This window comes from Desmodus rotundus, chromosome 13 (genome assembly GCF_022682495.2).
Source record: "Desmodus rotundus isolate HL8 chromosome 13, HLdesRot8A.1, whole genome shotgun sequence".
NCBI lineage: Eukaryota > Metazoa > Chordata > Mammalia > Chiroptera > Phyllostomidae > Desmodus > Desmodus rotundus.
Window position 1 is genome coordinate 94,028,559 of NC_071399.1, and position 20,132 is coordinate 94,048,690.

General features: G+C 56.3%; 1 protein-coding gene across 6 annotated transcripts in view; it reads right to left on the bottom strand.

The window, feature by feature from the left end:
* Positions 1-19,707, bottom strand: part of ARHGEF4 (Rho guanine nucleotide exchange factor 4) — a 35,425-nt gene extending 15,718 nt beyond the window's left edge. For 2 of the 6 annotated variants that reach the window (XM_045200663.3, XM_053916795.2), the window contains exons 1-3: positions 19,653-19,707; positions 11,349-14,720; positions 9,505-9,631 (exon numbers count right to left, since the gene is read on the bottom strand). In XM_045200663.3, coding sequence (XP_045056598.2) covers positions 9,505-9,631; positions 11,349-14,273 — 3,052 coding nt within the window. In that variant the 5' untranslated portion in view covers positions 14,274-14,720; positions 19,653-19,707. Of the gene's footprint in view, positions 1-6,514; positions 6,981-8,524; positions 8,772-9,504; positions 9,632-11,348; positions 14,721-19,652 lie in introns of those variants that run through there. The other 4 variants (XM_053916796.2, XR_008425953.2, XM_024568229.4 and 1 more) reach the window with 4 other exon arrangements.
* Positions 19,708-20,132: the final 425 nt, after the last annotated feature.

Here is a 20,132-nt window from a genome sequence, read left to right on the forward strand (position 1 = left end):
GTGCAGGGGGAGGTGCTGGACCAAAGAGGCCTGTCCATCTAGCCTGGGGAGGGAGGGATTGGCTGGGAGGTGGACCCACCTGAGGTGTGGAAAGTTTGGGAAGTTGACTGGTCCTTTTGAGAAAGCACCTGGTCCATCTCAAGCCCAAGCTAATGTCATCCCAGGGGAAAAAGAGAGGGTCACTGCTATGCCAAACTGTTCCCCAAAGCTATTTTACCAATTAATTTTTTTAAAGATTTTATTTATTTTTTGGACAGAGAGGAAGGGAGGAAGAAAGAGAGAGAAACATCAATGTGTGATTGCCTCTCACACACCCCCTACTTGGAACCTGCCCTGCAACCCAGCGACCCTTTGATTCGCAGGCTGGTGCTCAATCCACTGAGCCACACCAGCCAGGCCTATTCTAACACTTTAGAATTCAGTATGTATGAATGCTCCCACTCCGAACATTCGCAATCAGAAACCTCATTTAAACTAATGTTGGGAGGCGGCTACAAGAGAGAACGCTCAACACACACTACTGACCCCAACTGGAAAAGATGCGCCTTCCACCTCAGACGGGAAGTGATAGGACCTTTTCTTAGCAGGAGAGAAAGAAAAGCCCTCCTTGCCCAGTAGTGGCTCAGCCCTTGGGAGGCTGCTGTAACTCAGCCAATGAGAAGTCACGAAACTTCAAACTTTCAGCTTCCTCCAAGAACTTTGTCACCACAACCCCTTCCAAGTACAGGAAAGAGGTTTGTCTCCTTTCTATGCACTTAGCTGTGGTTTGCCATTAGACCACATGTCCCAGTAGCAATTTTTCAAAATTTATTTTAAATTAAATTTATTGGCCTGACATTGGATAATAAACTATACCAATTTGCAGTTTTAATTTTTTTAATTTTTTAATTTTATTTTTGGTTCCAGAGAGAGAGAAAGGGGGAGGGGGGGAGAAAGAGAGAGAGAAACATTGAGGTGAGAAAAATATCAATCAGTTGTCTCTTGTACGCACCCAGCCTGGGGGCCAAACCTGGGGCCTAGGCATGTGTCCTGACCGGGAATCAAACCCTCAACCTTTCGTTATACGGTAGGACACTCCAACCAACTGAGCCACACCAGCCAGTGTCAAATTGCAGAAGAAAAATAAAGAAAAAAAAGCAAGCTACCACAGCTGTGTGTACATCATGGTAGAAATCAAGGCAAATGAATTATTAGAGATAAAGAGAAACATTTAATAATGATGAAAAGCTAATATTAGATGAAGATATAGCAAAATCTAAATGTGTATGCTCCTAATGACATAGCTTCTCTCTGTGTAAAGCCAACAGAAAAATTAAAAGTCCTAGCGGGAGATTTAGGCGTACTTTTCTCAGAATTGATAGAACAAGCAGAAAAATAAGTACAGCAAGAAGGTTTGACTTAAATACCATACTCTGTACTCAACAAGGACAGCATACGTATTAACTTCAAGTATATATGAAATACTACTATGAAAATAAACCGAGTTTCAACAAATTTAAAAGGGTTGGAATCATGCAGATTTTTTTTGGTCATAATGCAAGTCAGTCAGAAATTAATGACAAAAAGCTAACTAGAAAATCCATATAGTTATAAATTAATAATATACTTGTAAATAACCCATAGGCCACAGAAAAAAAGTATTTCAGTAGAAATTAGAAAATATTTTGAACTGCATGATTATTACAACACTATAAAAATCTCTGGAATGTAACTTAATTTGCTCAAGCCTGTATTTGGACAGAGAAAGGGCCTCCATGTCTTTATTTTAAGCCTGCTCATGATTGATACTTTATTTGGGTAAAGAATTCTTAGCACCTTGACGTTCTTATTCTCCTGGCTTTCACTGTTACTGCTAATCAGCAGGCTTCCAACCCGGTGTCATTCCGTGGTGGGCAGACTGGCTTCTCTCTCTCGAGTTGCTTGTCGCATCTCCTACTTGTCTTTGGCGTTCTGCAGCTTCACCAAGACGAGGGGCGAGCTGTGTCTGCTGAATTAGAGATTCACACCTTTCATCGATTTTGGAAGCCTTGTAGCCACGCATCCTTCAAATACGGTCTCTCATCCTTGAACACATTTAGATAAATGAACGTTTCTAAAATATACTGAGCTCTCCCTAGAGACTAATTTTTAGGTGATTTCCCAATTTAATCAGTATTTAATCTTTTTTTTTTTTTTTTTAACCAACTCATTTACGTTCTCAGACCGAATGAGTTGATGTAAATTTAACCCTCTGTCCATGTCAGGTTTTAATTCTCAAGGAGAGTTTTTATTTTTCTTCCCCAGAACCCAAAGAGCAATAGCAGGAGTCAAGTGGGATAAAAAAAATGCATTTGCTGATAATCCAGCTCTTAGAAGGTCTGTTTTGAGTAAGGGTTTTGGTTCCATCTCCCAGCCTTGCGGAGGTACAAGACCTGATCTTCCTTCTGTTCCCAAGTGGATAAGAACAGCTCCAGTGGCTATGTTTTCAGCAAAGCGCCCCTCTGCTCCCATCGGCTATGGTATCGGATGGTGTGACCACAGCTCTGGTCCTTCCGGCCTCCTGGCACCAGCACCTGGGAGTCCTCTTCCATTCTGATGAGTTCAGACGAGCGACAAGGTAACACTTGCTGTACCTTAGGCACCACGCGGCGAGGTCTCCAGCAGACAAGTGTTTCAAGTTCATCATCTTGCCGAATCGAGAGCTGTCATTTTCTCTTCACCAATTCAAAATAGACCAGCTGAGCTACAGCTCTGGCGGCTGCCAACTCACCGGGAGGCTAATGAGAAATTAAATCTGCATTTTAACAGGGATATCATGAAGTCTTGCTGTGAAAAATGTCAGACTGGTGAACTTCTTCAATTTTTTTTTTTTACCAACACCTAAAATACTTCTACCTGCAAAGGTCTCACACACCTCTTTCTGCTGTTTATCACACAAACTCACGCCCCCACCCAGCACAGAGAAACAGAACTGAGCTCAGCAGACAGAAGGCTAAATTTTGGATATCGTCAATTTTCATTAGGGAAAAAAGATAATAAAACTAACTGCTATTAAGGATCTGGTTGAACACCTAACCAGCTCCTACCCAGAGGCCATTATTTACGTGGGCACCTCTCCTGTGCCTTCGCCTCTCGCAGCCACAGCTGCCGGGGCGACAGCCTCAGTTTTACGTGGTACACACCCACCGTGGTCCTTGGAGAAAGCAGGAAAAAAGATTAAATACTCACTCAGCATCTACTAGGTGCCAAATACTGTGTTGGAAACTCTCCACTCAACATGTCAACCCATTAAGCATCATCAGTTCTGTTTTAGAGATGAGAAGATTCAGGCTCCAGATTAGACAACCTGCCCAAGGCCGCGCAGTTCGCAGGCTGGGCCAGGGTTTGATCTCAGGTGGGTCTGACCACGGGCCCCCCACCCCGGCCAGAACGAGGAGCATCGCAAGGCGAGGTCAGTGCCCGCAATGGCCCTCACTTTGCTGCCAGGCCCTGCGCAGGGGCTGTGCTCCCGTCACTGGTCATGGGGCCACTGGAGCACCATGCAGACACAGCCTGAGACGTGTAGAGAGCACAGAAAAGCCGGCGTCCGCTTGCTGTGTGGGGGAGATGGGTGACGCCCTGCCGCTTCGTCAGGGCCCAGGAGGGGCTCTTTCCCACATCACCGCCCCACATCCGGGCAGACAACCCGGGACAGGGTCACATGGGGAAGAAGAGAAGCCAGCTTCAAAGACTGCGGACTTGCGGAAAGCAGAGGAAGGGGGACAAACCGGACACAGGGAGGCACCAGGAGAGCCAGCACTTGCGAACAATTATGATGCACCTACTGACAATTATTCTCCTAAAAGTTCACCCATCCCTCCTGGCAAGCTCCTGTACAATGCTGTTTTCCTGGGGGAGATGGCTGCAACCTACAAACAAGGCAGATGGCCCTGGCTACTGTGGCTCAGTGGGTTAGGCCTCATCCTGCAAAGAGAAAGGTCACGGGTTTGATTCCCGGTCAGGCCTGGGTTGTGGGTTCAGTCCCTGTGTAAGGGAGGCAACTACCTGACCAATGTCTCTCTCTCTCTCTCCCTTCCCCTCTCTCTAAGGATTAAATAAATAAAATCTTTTATTAAAAAAGTTTTTTAAAGGAAGCAGACGCACTGATGAAACGAAGTGTGTCCCTGGGTAGGTGGCTGCATGGTTTTGTACCTGGCTTGTCGGATGACAAAGCATGCCTCACTGGCGGTGCCTGAGGGAACAGGGAGTGCTGGGCCTGGCGCAGCGTAGAGAAGATGCCCAACGAGCGTCCTTTCCCACCGAGGCCTGCCCATGGCGGCCTTTCCAACCACCTCTCCTCCCCTACATCTCCCCTGAACAACAAACCCGAAATCATCTTCTAGACGTTTTTTAGAGAGAGGGAAAGGGAGGTTGAAAGGGAGAGAAACGTCAATGGGTGGTTGCTGCTCGCAGGCCCCCTACTGGGGACCTGGCCCACAACCCAGACATGTGCCCTGACTGGGACTCGAACCAGTGACCCTTGGTTCACAGACCGGTGCTCAATCCATTGAGCCACACAGCCCAGGCCCAGGGAGAGTTCTTTGAGTGCCTATTTTCCCCGTCACTCCCAAGCATAGCAAGTAGCTACAACAGTCCCGTTCTAGAAGAGTGCGCAGCTCAGGGCTTAATTCTCCGGCGGAAACCGGCTGAGATAGGGCTCCGTGGATCCACCCAGCTCCACGGGGCCGCTGGTGGTGCCCCGTACTGAGCGCTGCTGGTGACGGGTGGGCGTGGAGGCAGAGGGTAAGGCGGCGATTTGGAATTCTCTCCCCACAGCCCCTGGGGTTGGAGAGGGGCCGGCGCGCCCGAACACACTTGGGACGCTGCCTAAGCGCTCGACCACGCCGGGGCACAGGTGCCCCGGGTCTCCCGTCAGCAATTCCCACGTCACGTGCTGTCCACCCCGACGGGCTCTGAGCGCCTGGAGGAGGGGCGTCTACCTCGCCCCCACGCCCCGCCCGCCCCAGGCCTCCCTGCGCGCTGGGCTGTTTTCTCCGAAACTCACCCAGACTGCCGCAGGGCCCGCGGCTGGTTTGGGGTGTCCCGGGATCTCAGGGTTGTCTAAACACCCAGGTCTGGCCATCTCCATGCGCCTGACCCTGCCCTGGGCCGCAGGAAGGAGCGGGGGCACACGGCCCCCCGCCCCCTGGCTGCTGTTGTCGAGTGGAGCAGGTGAGCCTCCCGACTCGGGACGGGGGAGGAAGGGGTCATCCCCGGTTTGCTTAAAGCGCCACTTCGGCGTTCTCTGGCCCGGAGTTCTGAACTGAGGGGACTCTGCTCAAGCACCCCCCCGACCCCCGCAGAGGGGGCGAGCGCCCGGAGCACGATCCTGGGAAACTCCTCGCTGGAGGAGCCTCCCGCGGCCCCGCCATTCACCTCCTCCGAGTCCCTGCGTGGGTTTGGGGACCGGGCCGGTGCGCGTCTCGGTGCGGGCCCTTCACGGCGCCATGTCCACCGTCCACGGCGCTCTCAGGGCCCACGCAGGGCCCTACACTCTACTCTTCCAGACAGGGCTCCATGTAGCCTGGGCTCCGGTGGGGGCGCAGGGGGCGGGTGCTCAACCCCGCAGTCTGCATGCCCCGTCCCGTAGGCCTGGCCGCTCCGGCCCAGGCACCGGCAGCGACCTCTCTCCACCGCCGCACGGGGCTCCGAGGCGGTCGCAAACGCGCCCCCAACCCCCGCGGGGGCGTAACGGGGCATCACCCCCCACTGCCAGCAGCCCCTGCTTCCCTTTACAGCTCCCACTGTAGGGGCTCAAAACGAACTTGTTGAGTGTTTCCAAGAAGTAAAATATGAAGAATCCCGTTTAGCAACTCATCAAGGGGCACCCGTCCTAAAAACCCTCTGGGCCTCCTTGCTTAATTAATATCTAGGATCCAGGTCTCGCCACGTGTGCGCAGGACTGGGCCCTCCCGGGAGAAAGGGGAGCCCTAGGCGTAGCGCAAGGCCCCGGGGGGACACGTGGCGACCCCGTCCCGGGGAAGGTGAGCTGCTTGTTTCAGAGGGTCCCGGACCAGCGCCTCCTCTGGGCTGCGGGCCTCAGACACCCTGAATCCGGTCCCCTCCGGGCCAGCGAGCCCTCGCCCCCTCCCCGCCGCCCCCCGTTTTACAGAGGTCACGCGGCTGCAGCCCGGGAAGCCAGGCGCGTGCTGTGGTCGGGACCAGAGGGCGACGGCACCGAGTCCCAAACACCCTGCTTCCCAGGGGACAAGGCGCCGCGCCACCGACGGGCTGCCCCGCGGTGCGTAAGAGCGACGCGGCGGGAACCGGGAGCCACCGGTGGAAGCGGGTGAAGGAAGGGCCGGGTGGTGGCAGGTGGTGGTGCGAAATCCGAAGAAACCCAGGAGAAAGCATCAGAAGGGCAAAGGAAGAGGAAGCAGAGGGGCAGAAATGGGCAGAAGCAGAAAAAGGGAGTGCGCGAAGGAGGGGAGACAGCCCGGCGGGGAGAGGGGCTCGAGAGGCGCGCGGGCGGCGCGGAGGCGGGCGGCGCCCTTACCCGCGGTGGCCGAGCGCAGGCTCTCCAGGCTCCAGGAGCGCGACCGCGCGCCGCGCAGGCCCCCGCGGCCGCCGCACACCACGCCGCTGCTGTCGGAGTCGGAGGCCGGGGACAGCCCGGCGCTGCTGCCGCCGCCGCTGCTGCTGCTGGTGCCCAGGTCGCCGCTCGTCTGCCCGCTGGACTCGCTCGGGCACTGCTGCGCCCTCCTGCCCGGGGGCTCGAGCTCCAGCCACAGGCTTGCGGGAGGCTGGGCCGCGGGCCAGGGCGCGGGGGACGCGGCGGCGACGGCGGCGGGGCTGCCGGGCGATGGAGCCAGCGAGCCGGGGCCCGGGCCCGGGCCGGCACCCGCACTCGCGTCCTCAGCGCCGTCGGAGGGCGAGGCGCGCGCTGGCGGCCGCGCGGCGCCCTCGGCTCTGTCCTCGGCTGCATCCCCGCCGCGCGGCCGCAACTCCGGGCTCGCGGACATCGTGGGGCTCCGCTGAGGAGGCTCCGGCGCCGCCGCCGCAGCTCGGACTCTGCGGGCGAGGCCGGGTGCCCACCCGGCAAGCGCACCGGCTGCCCGCCCGCTCCCGGCCGCCCCGGGGCGCTGAGCGGCGCCGGCGGAGGCCGCGCAGACCGGGTCGGCACGCGCTCACGCACGCGCGCACGCAGACCCGGAGCGGCGGGCGCGGCGTGGGGCCCGGGGAGCCGCCGGTCCTCGTGCGTGGGCGTCCCGCCGCCGGCGTTTGCACGCGTGGGGCACCGCAAGGTGCTCCTCGCCGGGGACGCGCAGTCATCCCAAGGCCACGATGGTGAGTGGAGCTGGCAGGCCCTCGCTTTTATTCCTAAGGATGCAGCTCCGACCCGGCGGGCGGCGCGCCCAAGCCGGTCAGGCGGGAAGGTCCCGGGTGGCCCAGGGTCAAGACCCGGCCGGGCAGCCCTGCGCAGCACCCCGGGGCAGGGAGCGCGCTCGGCCGGCGCGGGCGCGCGGGGAGTGGGAAACACCGGGCAGCGGCCTTCCTGGGGCGGCCTGCCGTGCAGTGAATAAGAAGCCGCGCAAAGGAACGTCACGGTCCCCGCCAAACGACTTTAGAAAGTGTCAGGGGAAGTCCGGTGGCAGGCACGAAGGAACCTGGAGCCAGGGTTTGGGAATATGGGGACAGGAAAGGGAGCTGCTGTCTCCTCCGACCCCCTCCCGACACTCGTGAGTGCCCTGTGGGTTCTTGGAGCGTGTGTGCCTGCAGACGAGCTCGAAAACCAAGAAGTACTCGTAAGAAATGCAAAATCTGGAAGGCGAAAAACAGGGGAGACGTGGTCTCACGTCGGAGGTGGGATGCGCGAGGGGGAAGTGCGAATATGAACTGACCAGGGCGCTGAGCCCCGCCTCCCCACCCGGTCACTCCGCCAGGCCCTCGGGAGAGGTTTGGTGAGGACGAAGTGCGAAGCACAGCCGCCTGGAATAGGGCGGCTCCTGGAAAGGCGGTCACTCTCTCCTCTTCCCTCCTTTGGGGTCCGTTTCTTACAGCCCATCTCCTCCCCTCAGGCGCGTGGGCTCCTGCCTCTGAGCCAAACGCAACCTGCGTCTTCGTCGATGTCTAGGTGTCGCCCCTGGCGTTGAGGGTTCTCTGTTATCTCCGCGGTGAGTATATTAATTCCTGCCCCCACCCCTGGGGGGCGGGCTGGGACCGTAGCGGGCAAACCCCTCTGTCCAGTGCTGAGCTCTGTGCCAGCAGACGGCGATACCAACGGATGGGCACTGGGGGGCGACTCAGCCATGTCTGCGCCTCAAAGGCCCTCCCTCGGTGGGCGGACCTGGGGGCCCTGTCCTGCGGGGAACAGCAGTTCTGGTGCGACAAAGGGACCCCTATCTCCAGACCACCGTGGGGCGGCTGCCCTCCCGCACCACTGCCCCTCGCGGGATCCTGCACGTAATTCCGGGACCTAACGTCGCGCTTGTGTTAGGAATACTGTATTTCTTGAGAAGATTCCTTCGGCGGTTACCAAACACACCTCTTCGGAACTTTGCTTGCCGACGTACACTGCTGAGCGCGGCCTGAGCGCGTGCACGTGCTGATGGGAGACGGTCGTGTTCGTCCACAGATCTGTGCGGCCGGCGCCCCGGAACACAGTCCGACCCGGGGCTCCAGACTCCCGCGTGCGCTGGGGCTGGACGGTGACGCTCGCACGGCACCTTTTGCCAACTACCCTGGCTCTCTACGGGACTTTAGTGCCACCGGACCGAGCTCTGGAGAGTCTTGAATGCCCGTACTCCCCGAGTCTGGAGAAAGCACATATTTGGTAGAGCTACTTTGTTTCTGCAGCCCTGTCCGAGGCCTTTTGTCCTTCTCAAACACCAGATTTGGCCTCTCTCTCAAGCCAGCTGGATGCTTTTAGGCAATAAGTTTGCCCCTAACCTAATGCGCGACCGTTCAAGACCTGGCACCCCACGTCTGTCCTTCCCGGGGAGACTGTGAGCATCTTCAGCGTGCCCAGCCCCTCCTGGGTTAGTGTGCACGGCAGCGCCACCCTGGCTGCCTCTGGGGCCCGGTTTGCTTCTGGCACAAGACCCAGCCCTTTCAGGCACCAATATGTGATACGCTGCTTTTTGCCTCAGTTTCGGAAGAGGGACTCTGAAGGTGGCTATAAACCTCCAGAAAGAGGCTGGCCCCTCTGAATGGAAAGCCCCCAGGTCCCTGGACTAGATTAGAGACAACCCGCTGTGGTTACTTCTTCTGCGAGCTCTGTCCTGTAACAAGACCCAAGGGCCGGTCAGTAGTTCCGCTGGAATCAGATGAATGCAGCCAGGTTTGGGGTTCCATAATGGAATGTCCCCTAGGCCAGGAGTTCCCTTCCTCTGGATGGCAGGAGCCCTTCCAAAGTGAAGGGATAACAGACTGTGTTCTCTCTTTCTCACCTTCTAGACAACGTTAGCCAACAGCCTCTCGCACTTCCTGTCCTCCCAGCCAAGGCGGCAGAGTGAGAAACAGCGGGGAGAGGGGCACAGGACTCACCAGGGTCAGCTGGGCGCTCGGGCCAGCCCAGGCGGTTCAGTCCTGTCGGGGCACTCTGGGAGAAGGGATGGCTTCTTCTAGGGGCACTCAGAGACCCCGGAGAGGTAACGGTCATCTTCCTCCAGCACTGGGAGAGGAGGGAAGGGCCGAGAGCAAATGAAAAGAGATGACACGTCATTGCTACATTTCTCTGACTGTTCCGGGCTTCTGCGTTGAGCGGAGCACACGGCCAACATGCAAATGGCTCTGGGAGTTGCCATGTTCACTCCGAATCTATGGCAACAAAGGAAAGCTGCTTCTGAACTCGGCCATCTACAAGCTGGACGCCCAAATGTGGCAGCCGGGGCCGTTGTTCAACAGCACGAGTGAGGACTGTGGAGAAGGTCCCCAGACCCGGACTCTACCCCAGCTGGCGGGTCGCACAGCTGGACCTTCCTCCCGAAGCAAAGCTGTTAGTTTCAGCCGCGGCATATTCTCTTAGGGTGTCAGGGAAAACTCTTGCAACTCGGGACAGGAAGTGCCACCTCACACGTAGAAGGATGGAAAAGCATATGCCACACAAATTCTAATAAAAACAAGACCTTGAATGATTATATTGATATCAGAGTAAGAAAAATTACCAAGATACCGAAGAATATTAAACAACAAGAGGGTGAATTCACCAGGAAGACATAACAACCCTAAGTGTGGATGCGCCTCCCCACAGACCTTCAAAATACAGTCTCTGGTGCAAAAATTGATGCAACGTAAAGGAGAAATGGGAAGTCCACAGTTAACGTTGGATACTGCAACGCTTCCTTCGCGGTAATCAATAGAACAAAGAAACAGAGACAGAGCGAGGGGACAACAGAGGACGTGAACGACCCCCTCAGCCCACTGGGGTTAGCGGACCACCCAACGGCGGGACACACGTTGTCTGCAGGGGCACCTGGGCTGCTCACCAGGAGAGACAGGCATGAGGAGAAAAGCAATAATAACGATAACACATGTAAGAGGATTGGGAGCATACAAAGTATGCTTCCCTGATCATAAATTAAACCAAAAATCAGTAACAGAATGGTATTCGGGAAGTCCCCGCCTGCTTAGAAATTAAGCAACATACATCAGAATAATCCACGTAGCTTCCCTGGCTGGTGTGGCTCAATGGATTGAGCGCCGCCTGCCACCCAAAGATCGCCAGTTCCATTCGCAGTCAGGGCACCTGCCTGGGTTGCGGGCCAGCTCCCCAGTAGGGGGCGCGCCAGAGGCAACTACACAATGTTTTTCTCCCTCCCTTCCTCTCTCTCTAAAATTAATAAAATCTTTAAGAAAAAAGAAAAACGATAGGATGCATAGTCATAGAAAATTAAAACCTCTATAGAGGGCATGACCGTAACCATGTGAAGTAGTATATAAGCTCGTTTATAGAAAACGTAATGCTATATTAAAATGACTTTTAGGGAACTGGGATAAAACAGCGCTTGCTCCTTCAAAGCGCCGCGCAAGGGAGAAATGGGCCCACGGCCTGAGTTCCCGGCAGACGCGGACGGCCACAGCCTGCTTTCTCAGAAGCCGCCACCAGAGGGAGCCCTGGTACCTCCAAGGTGAGTCTCCTGTGCTTTGCGGCCCAGGCTGGTCCCCGCAAAACACCTAGGTGTTAGAATTACAATGAATTGCCAGCTCCCGCTTGCCGGTTTGCAGACTCCAAGAGTCTGGTCGCACCTCGTGTTGATGAAGGTGGGGGGCGCGGGGCGTGCAGCTGGGCCATCTCCACCTACCTCATCTAGCAACACGGCCCTGTGGCTCCCTCCTCCGCCCCCTCCAGAGGTAAACAGAGGGGTTGGTGGGGGTCCCAGTTAACTCACCTCATTCCGGGGAAGGTCCCTGAGCGAGCGCGCTGTGCCCGGACGCCGGTGACGCCGGCCTCTTTCCCAGCTGTCCTTCTGGTGCTCCAGGTCCAGCGTCTGCTGAGAACAGAGGTGGCTCGGGCCAGCCTGGTGGGTCCTGGGCCTCTCAGGGGCTTCCGGGCTGCCATCTGCCTCGCAGCAGCTTCCGAGGAAAACCATGGAGGCGGCACTGCCCCTGCCAGGGTGGCGGAAGTCTGCCCGCTGGGGCTTGGGGCCCAAGGGTTTGCTGGGCGCACCCTGGTGTCCATAGGCTAAGCAGCAGACAGAGGCAGAGGGGGCAGTGTAGCTGACCCTGGGCTGCTGGGCACGAGGGCTGGTGGGCGACATCAGCCAGGGCTTTTCAGCAAAGACACCTGCACGTAGGTTCCTACCCCCGTCCTGGGGGCTTACACAGGAGATGGTGGGTTCACTTTTCCTCCTGCTCTCTGCACAGACCAAACTGCCGGGGGAAGGCAGGGGTGCCCAGTGGTCCCCAACAGCATGGATCCCCTTGTCCTCCAGCTGCTTCTCACAGTGGCTGTTAGTCCCTGGGGCAGGCGGGAGGGGAGTCAGAATTTCTGGGCCTGGACCCGGACTCACTAAGGAGGGCCGCTGGGGGCCTCCTGCAGCCTCGCTTTTAAGAAGGGCCCGCCAGGAACTCTGCAGCCACCCGCTCCGTCCCTTCGGGCCCTGGGGGGAACCTGGGGAACTTTCATCCGCGTTCTCTTTGCTTGCAACTTTGGACTCAAAGAAACTTGCAAAGGTCTTATGAGCTATGGCGAGCCTTGCCCAGCGCCTTTTCTCTGGGGTTTTGGGTGTCTTGGCCTCGGAGCTCTCTGAGGACAGCCTTCTGCTTCTGGGGTCCTTGGGTGTCTCCGCTTCCCCTCCGACCAGCCCTGCAGCCCCCTCACCTGGGCTGTGTAGGAGGATCTGAGTGTCCCCGGGCGCTTGCACGTGGTGCAGAGGTGAAGGCTCCCCGCCGGATGCTCCCAGCCCACCGGCCACAGCAGTCGGCCTGTCTGCACTGCGCTCCGGGTCTCCCTCCGTGCCCAGAGCGCCGGCACCCGGCTGCAGTGGCTCCTGCTCCTGGGAAGCCTGGTGGAGCGGGCAGGCCCGTGGGGATGAGGCCGGAGCATCGCTGCCCTCAGGGTCCGCGCCGCGAAGCGTGCCCACCCATGCCCCTTGTGTGTCCTCGGGCGGGGGGCTGGGTGCCTCAGCAGCAGCCCCCATGTCTGCCCCAGTCCTGGAGCTCTGGCGCTTCCCAGGGGGTTTGTCCTCCAGAGGCCCCTGGGGACAGGTCTCTTCTCTGCCCTGCACAGCGCAGGCCACGTGCACAAGAGTCCCACCGTCACCTTCTGGGCTGCGGCCTGCAGGCCGCTCGAGCTCAGGGCCGCAAGTGTGTGATGTCCCAGCTGTGAGAGGCTCCCAGGGCACCGCTCCAGCACCTCGGGGCGATCGTGGCCTTTCTCCCAGAAACTCACAGGACCGAGTTTCTGGAAGCAGACCCGCTCCCCTGCGCGTGGCCTGAAGCCCTTTCTGTTCAACAGCGATAATAATGAGTGCGTTCCTGCCCCGAGAGGACGTGTCTGCCCTGGGCTCCAGCGTCAGGGACCGGGCCAAGGGTGAGGCAGCCCCCTCTGGCCCCTGATCACACCCCCGGTGCCTACAGCTGTGGGGAGACGTGGCTGCCAAGGTTATTTCTGAAACACCCTGCAAGGCGTTGTTCATGCACTCGGGGTCTAGGCCAGTGGCGTCTTCTGCCTCCTGGGAAGTGCGCGTTGTCCTGGATTTCGGGGTGGCCTTGGGAGCATCTGCCTGACCACTGCCCCTGGAGCACCTGGTTCCTTCTGTCCTGCACACCTGTGACCACCTGTTACTAGGATGACGTGAGAACCTGGGCCCTGCAGGCAGCTTGCTCTTCGTGAGAACACACTTGGATGTGTCATCACTGATTTGGTTTCCTGCCTCAACCGCCACATCCCCGAGGTGCTTCTGTTTCTTGGCAGCGTCCGGGGCAGGGCCAGCACCTGGGGGCCCCCCTGGCCTGCTTTCTGGGCTGTGTTCCGACTTGCACTTGGCAGGGGGTGGCACTTCCCGTGAGCCGAGGCTCCCCGACTCTGCAGCAGGGAGTGGAGGGACTGGGCAGGGCCCAGGATCCTGTCCCAGCAGGTTGTCCAGCCAGGGACCCTCAGAGAGTGTTTCCTGAGAGGCCCCCCCACAGCTCCAAGCACTGAGCCTGCACCTATCCTGCCAACAGGAAGCCCTCCTTCGGGGGGCAGGAGGCACCGGGGACACCTGGGCAGGAGCAGGGGGCAGGGCGGTTTGGGGCCTTGTATCTCCTTCTGCTTCTGTTCTTTCCTTCAAATAAGGCCCAGGCATCATGAAGTTCTGTCCTGGGGGGTCCTCAGAGCACCGTAAGGGACACCCCGTGATGGACTGGGCCCTGGACAGCGTCGCTGTGGGCCAAGACCAGTGCCCTTGGGATGGCCCACTCTCGTCGCCAATGTTTTCTGGGGCGCTATGGCAAAGCCAGAGCCGGGCGTGCAGGAGGCAAGATGTCCCTGAAGGAAGCCGGCAGGGGCCATCCCGGCAGGGCCGGGGGCCTGACACGGCTGCGTTCACTGTGGGGCCCCAGACGCTTATCTTCCTCCTCCTGGCTCCCAGGGGGCCTGCACTGCCTGGGTCGTAGATAAGTGGCCAGCTGTGGCCTGGCTCACAGCTCCAGAGGAGGCACGGCCAGACGCCCGGGAGGCCCAGACAACCCTCAGACCTGGATTTTTTAAGAGAAATGACAGAGGCTCTCCTGGGGGCCTGGACAGTCACCTGCTTGGCTGGCGGGAAACGGCAGCCACCCTGCAAGAGGTGTGGAGTCCCGGTCAGCAAAGGCCTCTCTGGGCTGGCCATGCGGTCCTGGACCTGCCCTGCCACCTCCTCCACATCAGCGGGGGCAAAGGCTCAGAAACCACTTTTGTAAGACTCTTCCTGGAAGTCAGGGGATGGATCTCAGTCTTCCTCTGGGCCAAGCCCAGGGACACCTGTCGAATGCTGCTCCCGAGGAGGTATGGTAGCTGGGCCATCAGGGCATCCCCAACATGCCGCTCTGTGCCCAGGGGTGCCACCTGGAGGGGGGCAGTTTCCCCGGTCGGGTCACCAGGCAGGGACTCTGTTGGAAGCACTTTCAAAGCAGCCGGGTTTTGTGTCCAATTGTCTTTCGAGCTGGTGGGACAGTGTCTCAGAGTCATCGCCGTCTCTTTCCTGGCTCCATCCCTGTCCCTCGGGCTCTGCGGAGAAGCCGGAGCTGCTGGTCTCCGAGCTCACCTTCCCTGGCAGGTGCGCACCTGGCTCTGGAGTCTGAAGGGCAAGGAGAGAGGAGTCTTAGAGAAGGCTGGAGGCCGTCTGCACATGTGTCTCCTGGGAGGAGAAGGTTCAGAAACATCTCATTAGCTCCCCACGTGCCCCTGGGGAAAGACGGGACATATTCAATAGGAAGAGCTTTGTGTTATTAACAAAGAAGCGTGAGAAAGCCCAACCCAACAGGAGGGGAAGTGGGGCGCACAGCCAAAGCAGCCGGTGGATTGAGGCGTCAGACCCTGCTGCGGGAGCGTAGGCCGTTTAAGGATAAATGTGCCGCTGAGTCATGACCAAATCCCATCCCTGCCTCGTGTTTTCAGCAAGAAAGAATGCATTCCTGTTTGCGTCGGGCTCTGTTTGTGCTTGTGTAACCAGCTGGGTGGACGTCAAGGCTCTTGCACTTAGAAGTGTTTTCTGAGTTAGGTTTGCTGGAGCAAAAAAAAAAAAGAAAGAAAGAAATACAAGAATTCTTGAACTTGCAAACACTTGTGGAGATGTTATCGAAGCCCAAGACAGCGTTGAGAACAGGAAGAAAAACAGAACTGCGCAAGACTGGCAGATTTTCCTTCTCTCGTTTCCTAATCAACCTGGTATATGTGAATTTATATGCATCCATTGACGGGGCCACCGGGTTGGGGGGGGAAGAGGGGGGAGCTGCAGATTGACGGGTGGTGGTTGCAGGGGGGACACATTTGTCAAATGCACAGATTTGGACACTTTACATGGAGGCAGCTTCCGCCGTGGTACGTGAGTGAACAGACTCATCCCTCCCCCCTTCGGACGTAGAAGCCAAATGAGGTTCAAATTCACAACTTTTGGGGGGTGGCATCGGAGAGCTGAGGTTGCAGAACAAACTACTGGCCCAGAAGGTGAAGACAGAAAGGCGTGTGCAGGGAGAGAGGAAACCCAAACACCCAAGACCAAGGTCAAGTGCCCTGACGTCAGCATAGCTGGAACCCTGAAGAAGAGAGAGAGAATAGGTCAGAAAAGATTTTGAAGCAACAAGTCCAAGAATGTCCCCAAACTGGCGAGAGACGTTCATCTACAGAGACACGAAGTTCAAAGAGGGAATTAATTTCCAGCCGACCCTCCACGTAAGGAGTGGCAACATTCTTGAGGCGTCAGGAAAGCGACAGGGACCAGAACTTGGCTCCGCACAAGGAACGGAGGGTGCGAACGGGGAATAGAAGGGAAGCTCCTCAGCTGACGAAGGGAAACTACAGAACAGACAGACAGACAGACAGGCCAGAGCTAACAGGGTGGAAAGCCAAACACTTCTCCTTACGGCCTCTGCAAGGCTAGAGTGTTTTCTCTCCCCACTCTTACTCAACATTGAATGTTGACACCCTAGCAAAATAAGACAATTTAAAAAATAAGAGGAATACAGATTAAAATGAAGGAAACTAAATAGTTCGTGTATGGTTTTCCATGTAGAAAATCCCAAATAAACTAAAAAAAAAAACCCTACAATTAATAGGTGAGTTTAATGAGGTTGTAGGGCACACAGTCAAGAAACAAACAAAATTGCATTTCTATATACGAGGGGTAAACAATTAGAATTTGAAATTTCAAAACAGCAAAAAATATAGCCCTATGAATAAATCTCATGAAATCCATTAGGTGCATATTCAGGTATTTCATCCGCGTGCATTTTTGATCAGCACCTGGTGACAGAAATCAAATACGACCTAAGGAAATGAGGAAAATATGGTGTTTATGAACTTAAAGTCTTAATATTACTTAATATTAAGTATACTCAGTAGTAACACTATTACTTAATACTACAAAGAACCCAGTCCCTCCACTTATTTCTTTATCCAGATTATGTATTTATAAATAATTTCCTGAATTTTATTTATCCAACACGAATAATCATAGCATTTTTTATAACACAAAAATAAAGGAGTTATCCCTAAGCCCCTACTGATATGAATACGTGGCTGAATAAATTAAAAACAGGGAGAAGGGAAAACCCTTCCTCATCGAATAGTTCCAGTTAGTAAATGCGGAAGGAACAGCGGACACAGGAAATGGCCATTAGAGAACCCGCCGGAAAAGTGGCTTCAGGGACCATCTGCCCACGGTCGCCAAAGTCACGTGTCCGGAGGGGTCGAAAGGCTCCCACTCGGAGTGACCACCCGTGAGAGATTCTAACTTAAGGGAAGGTCCCGCGATGGGACTTGTCTATTGAAGCACTGTTTGCAAAGCCTAAAAAAGGGAAACTGTGTCCGACAGGGTGGCAGTGACCGAGCAAACGAAGCCACATGTCCTCAGTGGGAGATCAGACACCCAGTTACCAGTGGATGAGACTCATAAAAATGTGGAATGGAGAATTCCACGTCCTCTGTAATTATAAAACATTTTAAAAATACAAAGAAACTGAAGTTAAATATGCCAAAGAAACAACGTTTTTGGTATAGTGAAAATTATTTCCTTTCTACTTGCCACATAAGGTGGTTAAATTACTTTATAATAGAAAAATGTTTGGAACAACTTACTTCCTTCTATAACTATGACTTGTAGGTAGTTTTGTTAATAGTTCCAAAGGACTTCAGCGGCAGGAAAAGGGGCCACGTTCGTGACTCTGTATTTCCCCACAGAGCTAAGTTTCCAGGCCTGGCACGCAGGACCATCTCGATCAGTATGTGCTAGATTTGCAATCAATTGATAGGTTTTCAATATTCACACCTATAGCTGTTGCATCAAGGTAAATGCAGTGTTGGTTTCTCTCCCGGTAACAGCCCTGATTTTATTAGTCGGGAGCCTAGGCCCCCCAACCCCATCGCCCTGCCAGACCAGTGCCCCGAGGCCTTTCAATCACCGGGTTTAAGCAAGGTCCCGAGTGCGACCCTGAAAGTGAACAGGATGAAAGAGAAAACCACTCGTCGCAGACAGTCCCCAAGATGCCAGCACAGCGGGACAGGTGGAGCTGCTGGGGCTGTGAGCTCCTGCAACCATGGAAACGGTTCTTAATGACGTGACACCTGTGTTACCACGTGACCCAGCAGTTCTGCTCCGGGGCCTTTATCACAAGAAAATAAAGCTCACGGCCACACCCACATCTGCAAGCAAGTGTCCCCAGTGGAAGTGCTGGGCAGAGCGCGCTGGCAGGTCCCCACGCGCTGCATCCCTGGCATGGCCAGCACCTCGGGGACGGCCCCTGGCCCCGGAGCCGACTTGTCTCTCCAGGTCGAAGCTGCACCTGCGGAGCCTTCTGCCGGGCAGAAGCCGAACACCAAAGGCCACGTGCTCCACACTCCATTTATGTGAACCCCCCCTTTTCTTAATCCTCACTCAAGGACATGCTTCTTGATTTGAGAGAGAGAGAGAAACATCGATCGGCAGCCTCCTGTGGGAGCCCCGACCTGGATGGACCCCACAGCCTGTTGGTGCCGGGGAGACACTGGGACCACTGAGTACCCGGAGGGCCGTTCAGGGGAAACTGGAAAGAAGGGAAACGACAGGAAGCCGAGGCGCGGCTGCTGGAGGCAGGGGCGGGGGTTTGCGAGGTGGAGGCGGAGGGGACTTGTGCCGGGAACAGAAGGGTTCTGGGTAAGAATGGTGGTAGTTGCACAACTGTGCATTCACACTTCTTAACACTCATGGAACTGCACACGTGGGAACAGTGAGTCCTGCTGTATGTGCCTCACACCAGAGCAAAGCTAACCCTAAATATTCATGTGGCAGAGCCCTCCACCCTTCCTTGGGAATCCCTACCCCTGAGCCCACCTACCTCCGCAAAAAAAAAAAAAAAAAATTCACACTTTTATCTCTAGGATAACCAGGAAAAGAATCGGAGAGGAAGCTAAGGGAGAGGAAAGAGCCCCTTGAACAGCTGCATGCCCAGGGCAGGGGAGGCCACTTGGGGGACCCCAGACCAGGGATCTGGGGAGAAGCAGCAAACCTGGACTGGATGTTATTGTTTAAGATTCTTACCAGTCTTCCCTTCATAAAAATACTACTTTTTTAAAAAATTAGAAAGGCAACAGATGCTTCTAATGCAAACAACGGGAAGGAGGCAGAAGGATATGTCACTATGCAACTCCCTCCCCATCCCCCTCTGCGCCCTCGTCCCTTGTCCCGATGCAGAGGTGGTGGTGGCCACCGTCAGGTCACGCCCTCACCCACAGCTGACCTCCTGCGACCTCTTCGGGGACCTCACGGTTCTTCAGTGAGAAGAGACCGAAAGCCACTGCTGGGCTCAGGCTGAGCTCCAGGGGCTCAGTGTTCACACACCGGCCCTTTGTCTTTATAAAATCTCCTCCCTGGAGGGGGGCCGCCCGCCCAGACCCCGTGGTCGTGGAGACAGGTCGGGGTGGGCAGGGGTGAAGCACCAGAGCGGGAACAGCAGGCAAACATCATTCCTGCCATTTCCGTTTTTCGGTTTAAGCTCCTTAAACAGCCTTTCCAGAAAATAGTGACGCCCACGTCAAGTCGACCTGCTATCCACAGCCTGCAGCACGCAGACCCGGGTCCAAACACTGAAGCGACACCCACAGATCACACGTGTTCACAGCGTGTCTGTCCATGCCCTGCCTTGACCCCCACGGGCTGTGGTGGGCACATGCCCCGCCAGGGCAGGCTGTGTTCAGAGAACAGTACCAGGTCCATCCGGAGCTCATCAAAAGTCCCTTCCCGGCCCTCAGATGGTCAGAGCGCTGTCCCGAGACTGAAAGGTCACAGGTTCGATTCACAGTCAGGGCACATGCCCAGGTTTCAGGTTCGGTCTCTGGTCGGGGTGCGTATGGGAGGCAACCAATCGATGTTTCTCTTTCACGCACTTGCTCTCTCCCTCTCCCCCTCTCTCTCTCCCACCTCTTCCTCTCTCTCTAAAAGCAATGAAAACACATCCTCAGGTGAGGATTAAAAAACGAGTCCCTTCCCAGACAGAAGACCACTCTCCCCTGTTAGAAACACCGCGGTCCTTCCTACCTGCTGGGTCTGCTGTCCCGGAACACAGGCAAGCCGAGGTGTGGCTTCCTCCCGCAGGGCGTCTTCCCCGGAACGAGGGCATGCCTAGACCGGGTCGGGAGGGAGGGCCCACGAAGTGTGGAAAGAGGCTCCAGGTGTTTGCAAAGCTGACATGTGCTTTCTGCGGCCCATTCTGTTCAGGCTGATTCACCGGGTGGGGCCAAACCATCAGCACAGGCCTCCCTCCCTCAGCTCCCCCCTCTCCCTGCTCCCTGGGCCCGAGTCTCCCCGCCTGCTCAGGGTACCCTGCCCGAGGGGCCGACCAAGCAGCTGGGCACAACCTGACGTGCTAGTTCCCGAGGCCGTGCTCGGTCCCCGGCCCTGCGGCTGCGAGTTGGGCACCAGGGGCACGGTTTGCAGGGACCGAGACTGGATGCTCTCCCCAAAATAACAGCCTGGAGGGGACCACCGTCAGTAGCCGTCACTTTATCTCTGGAGTCG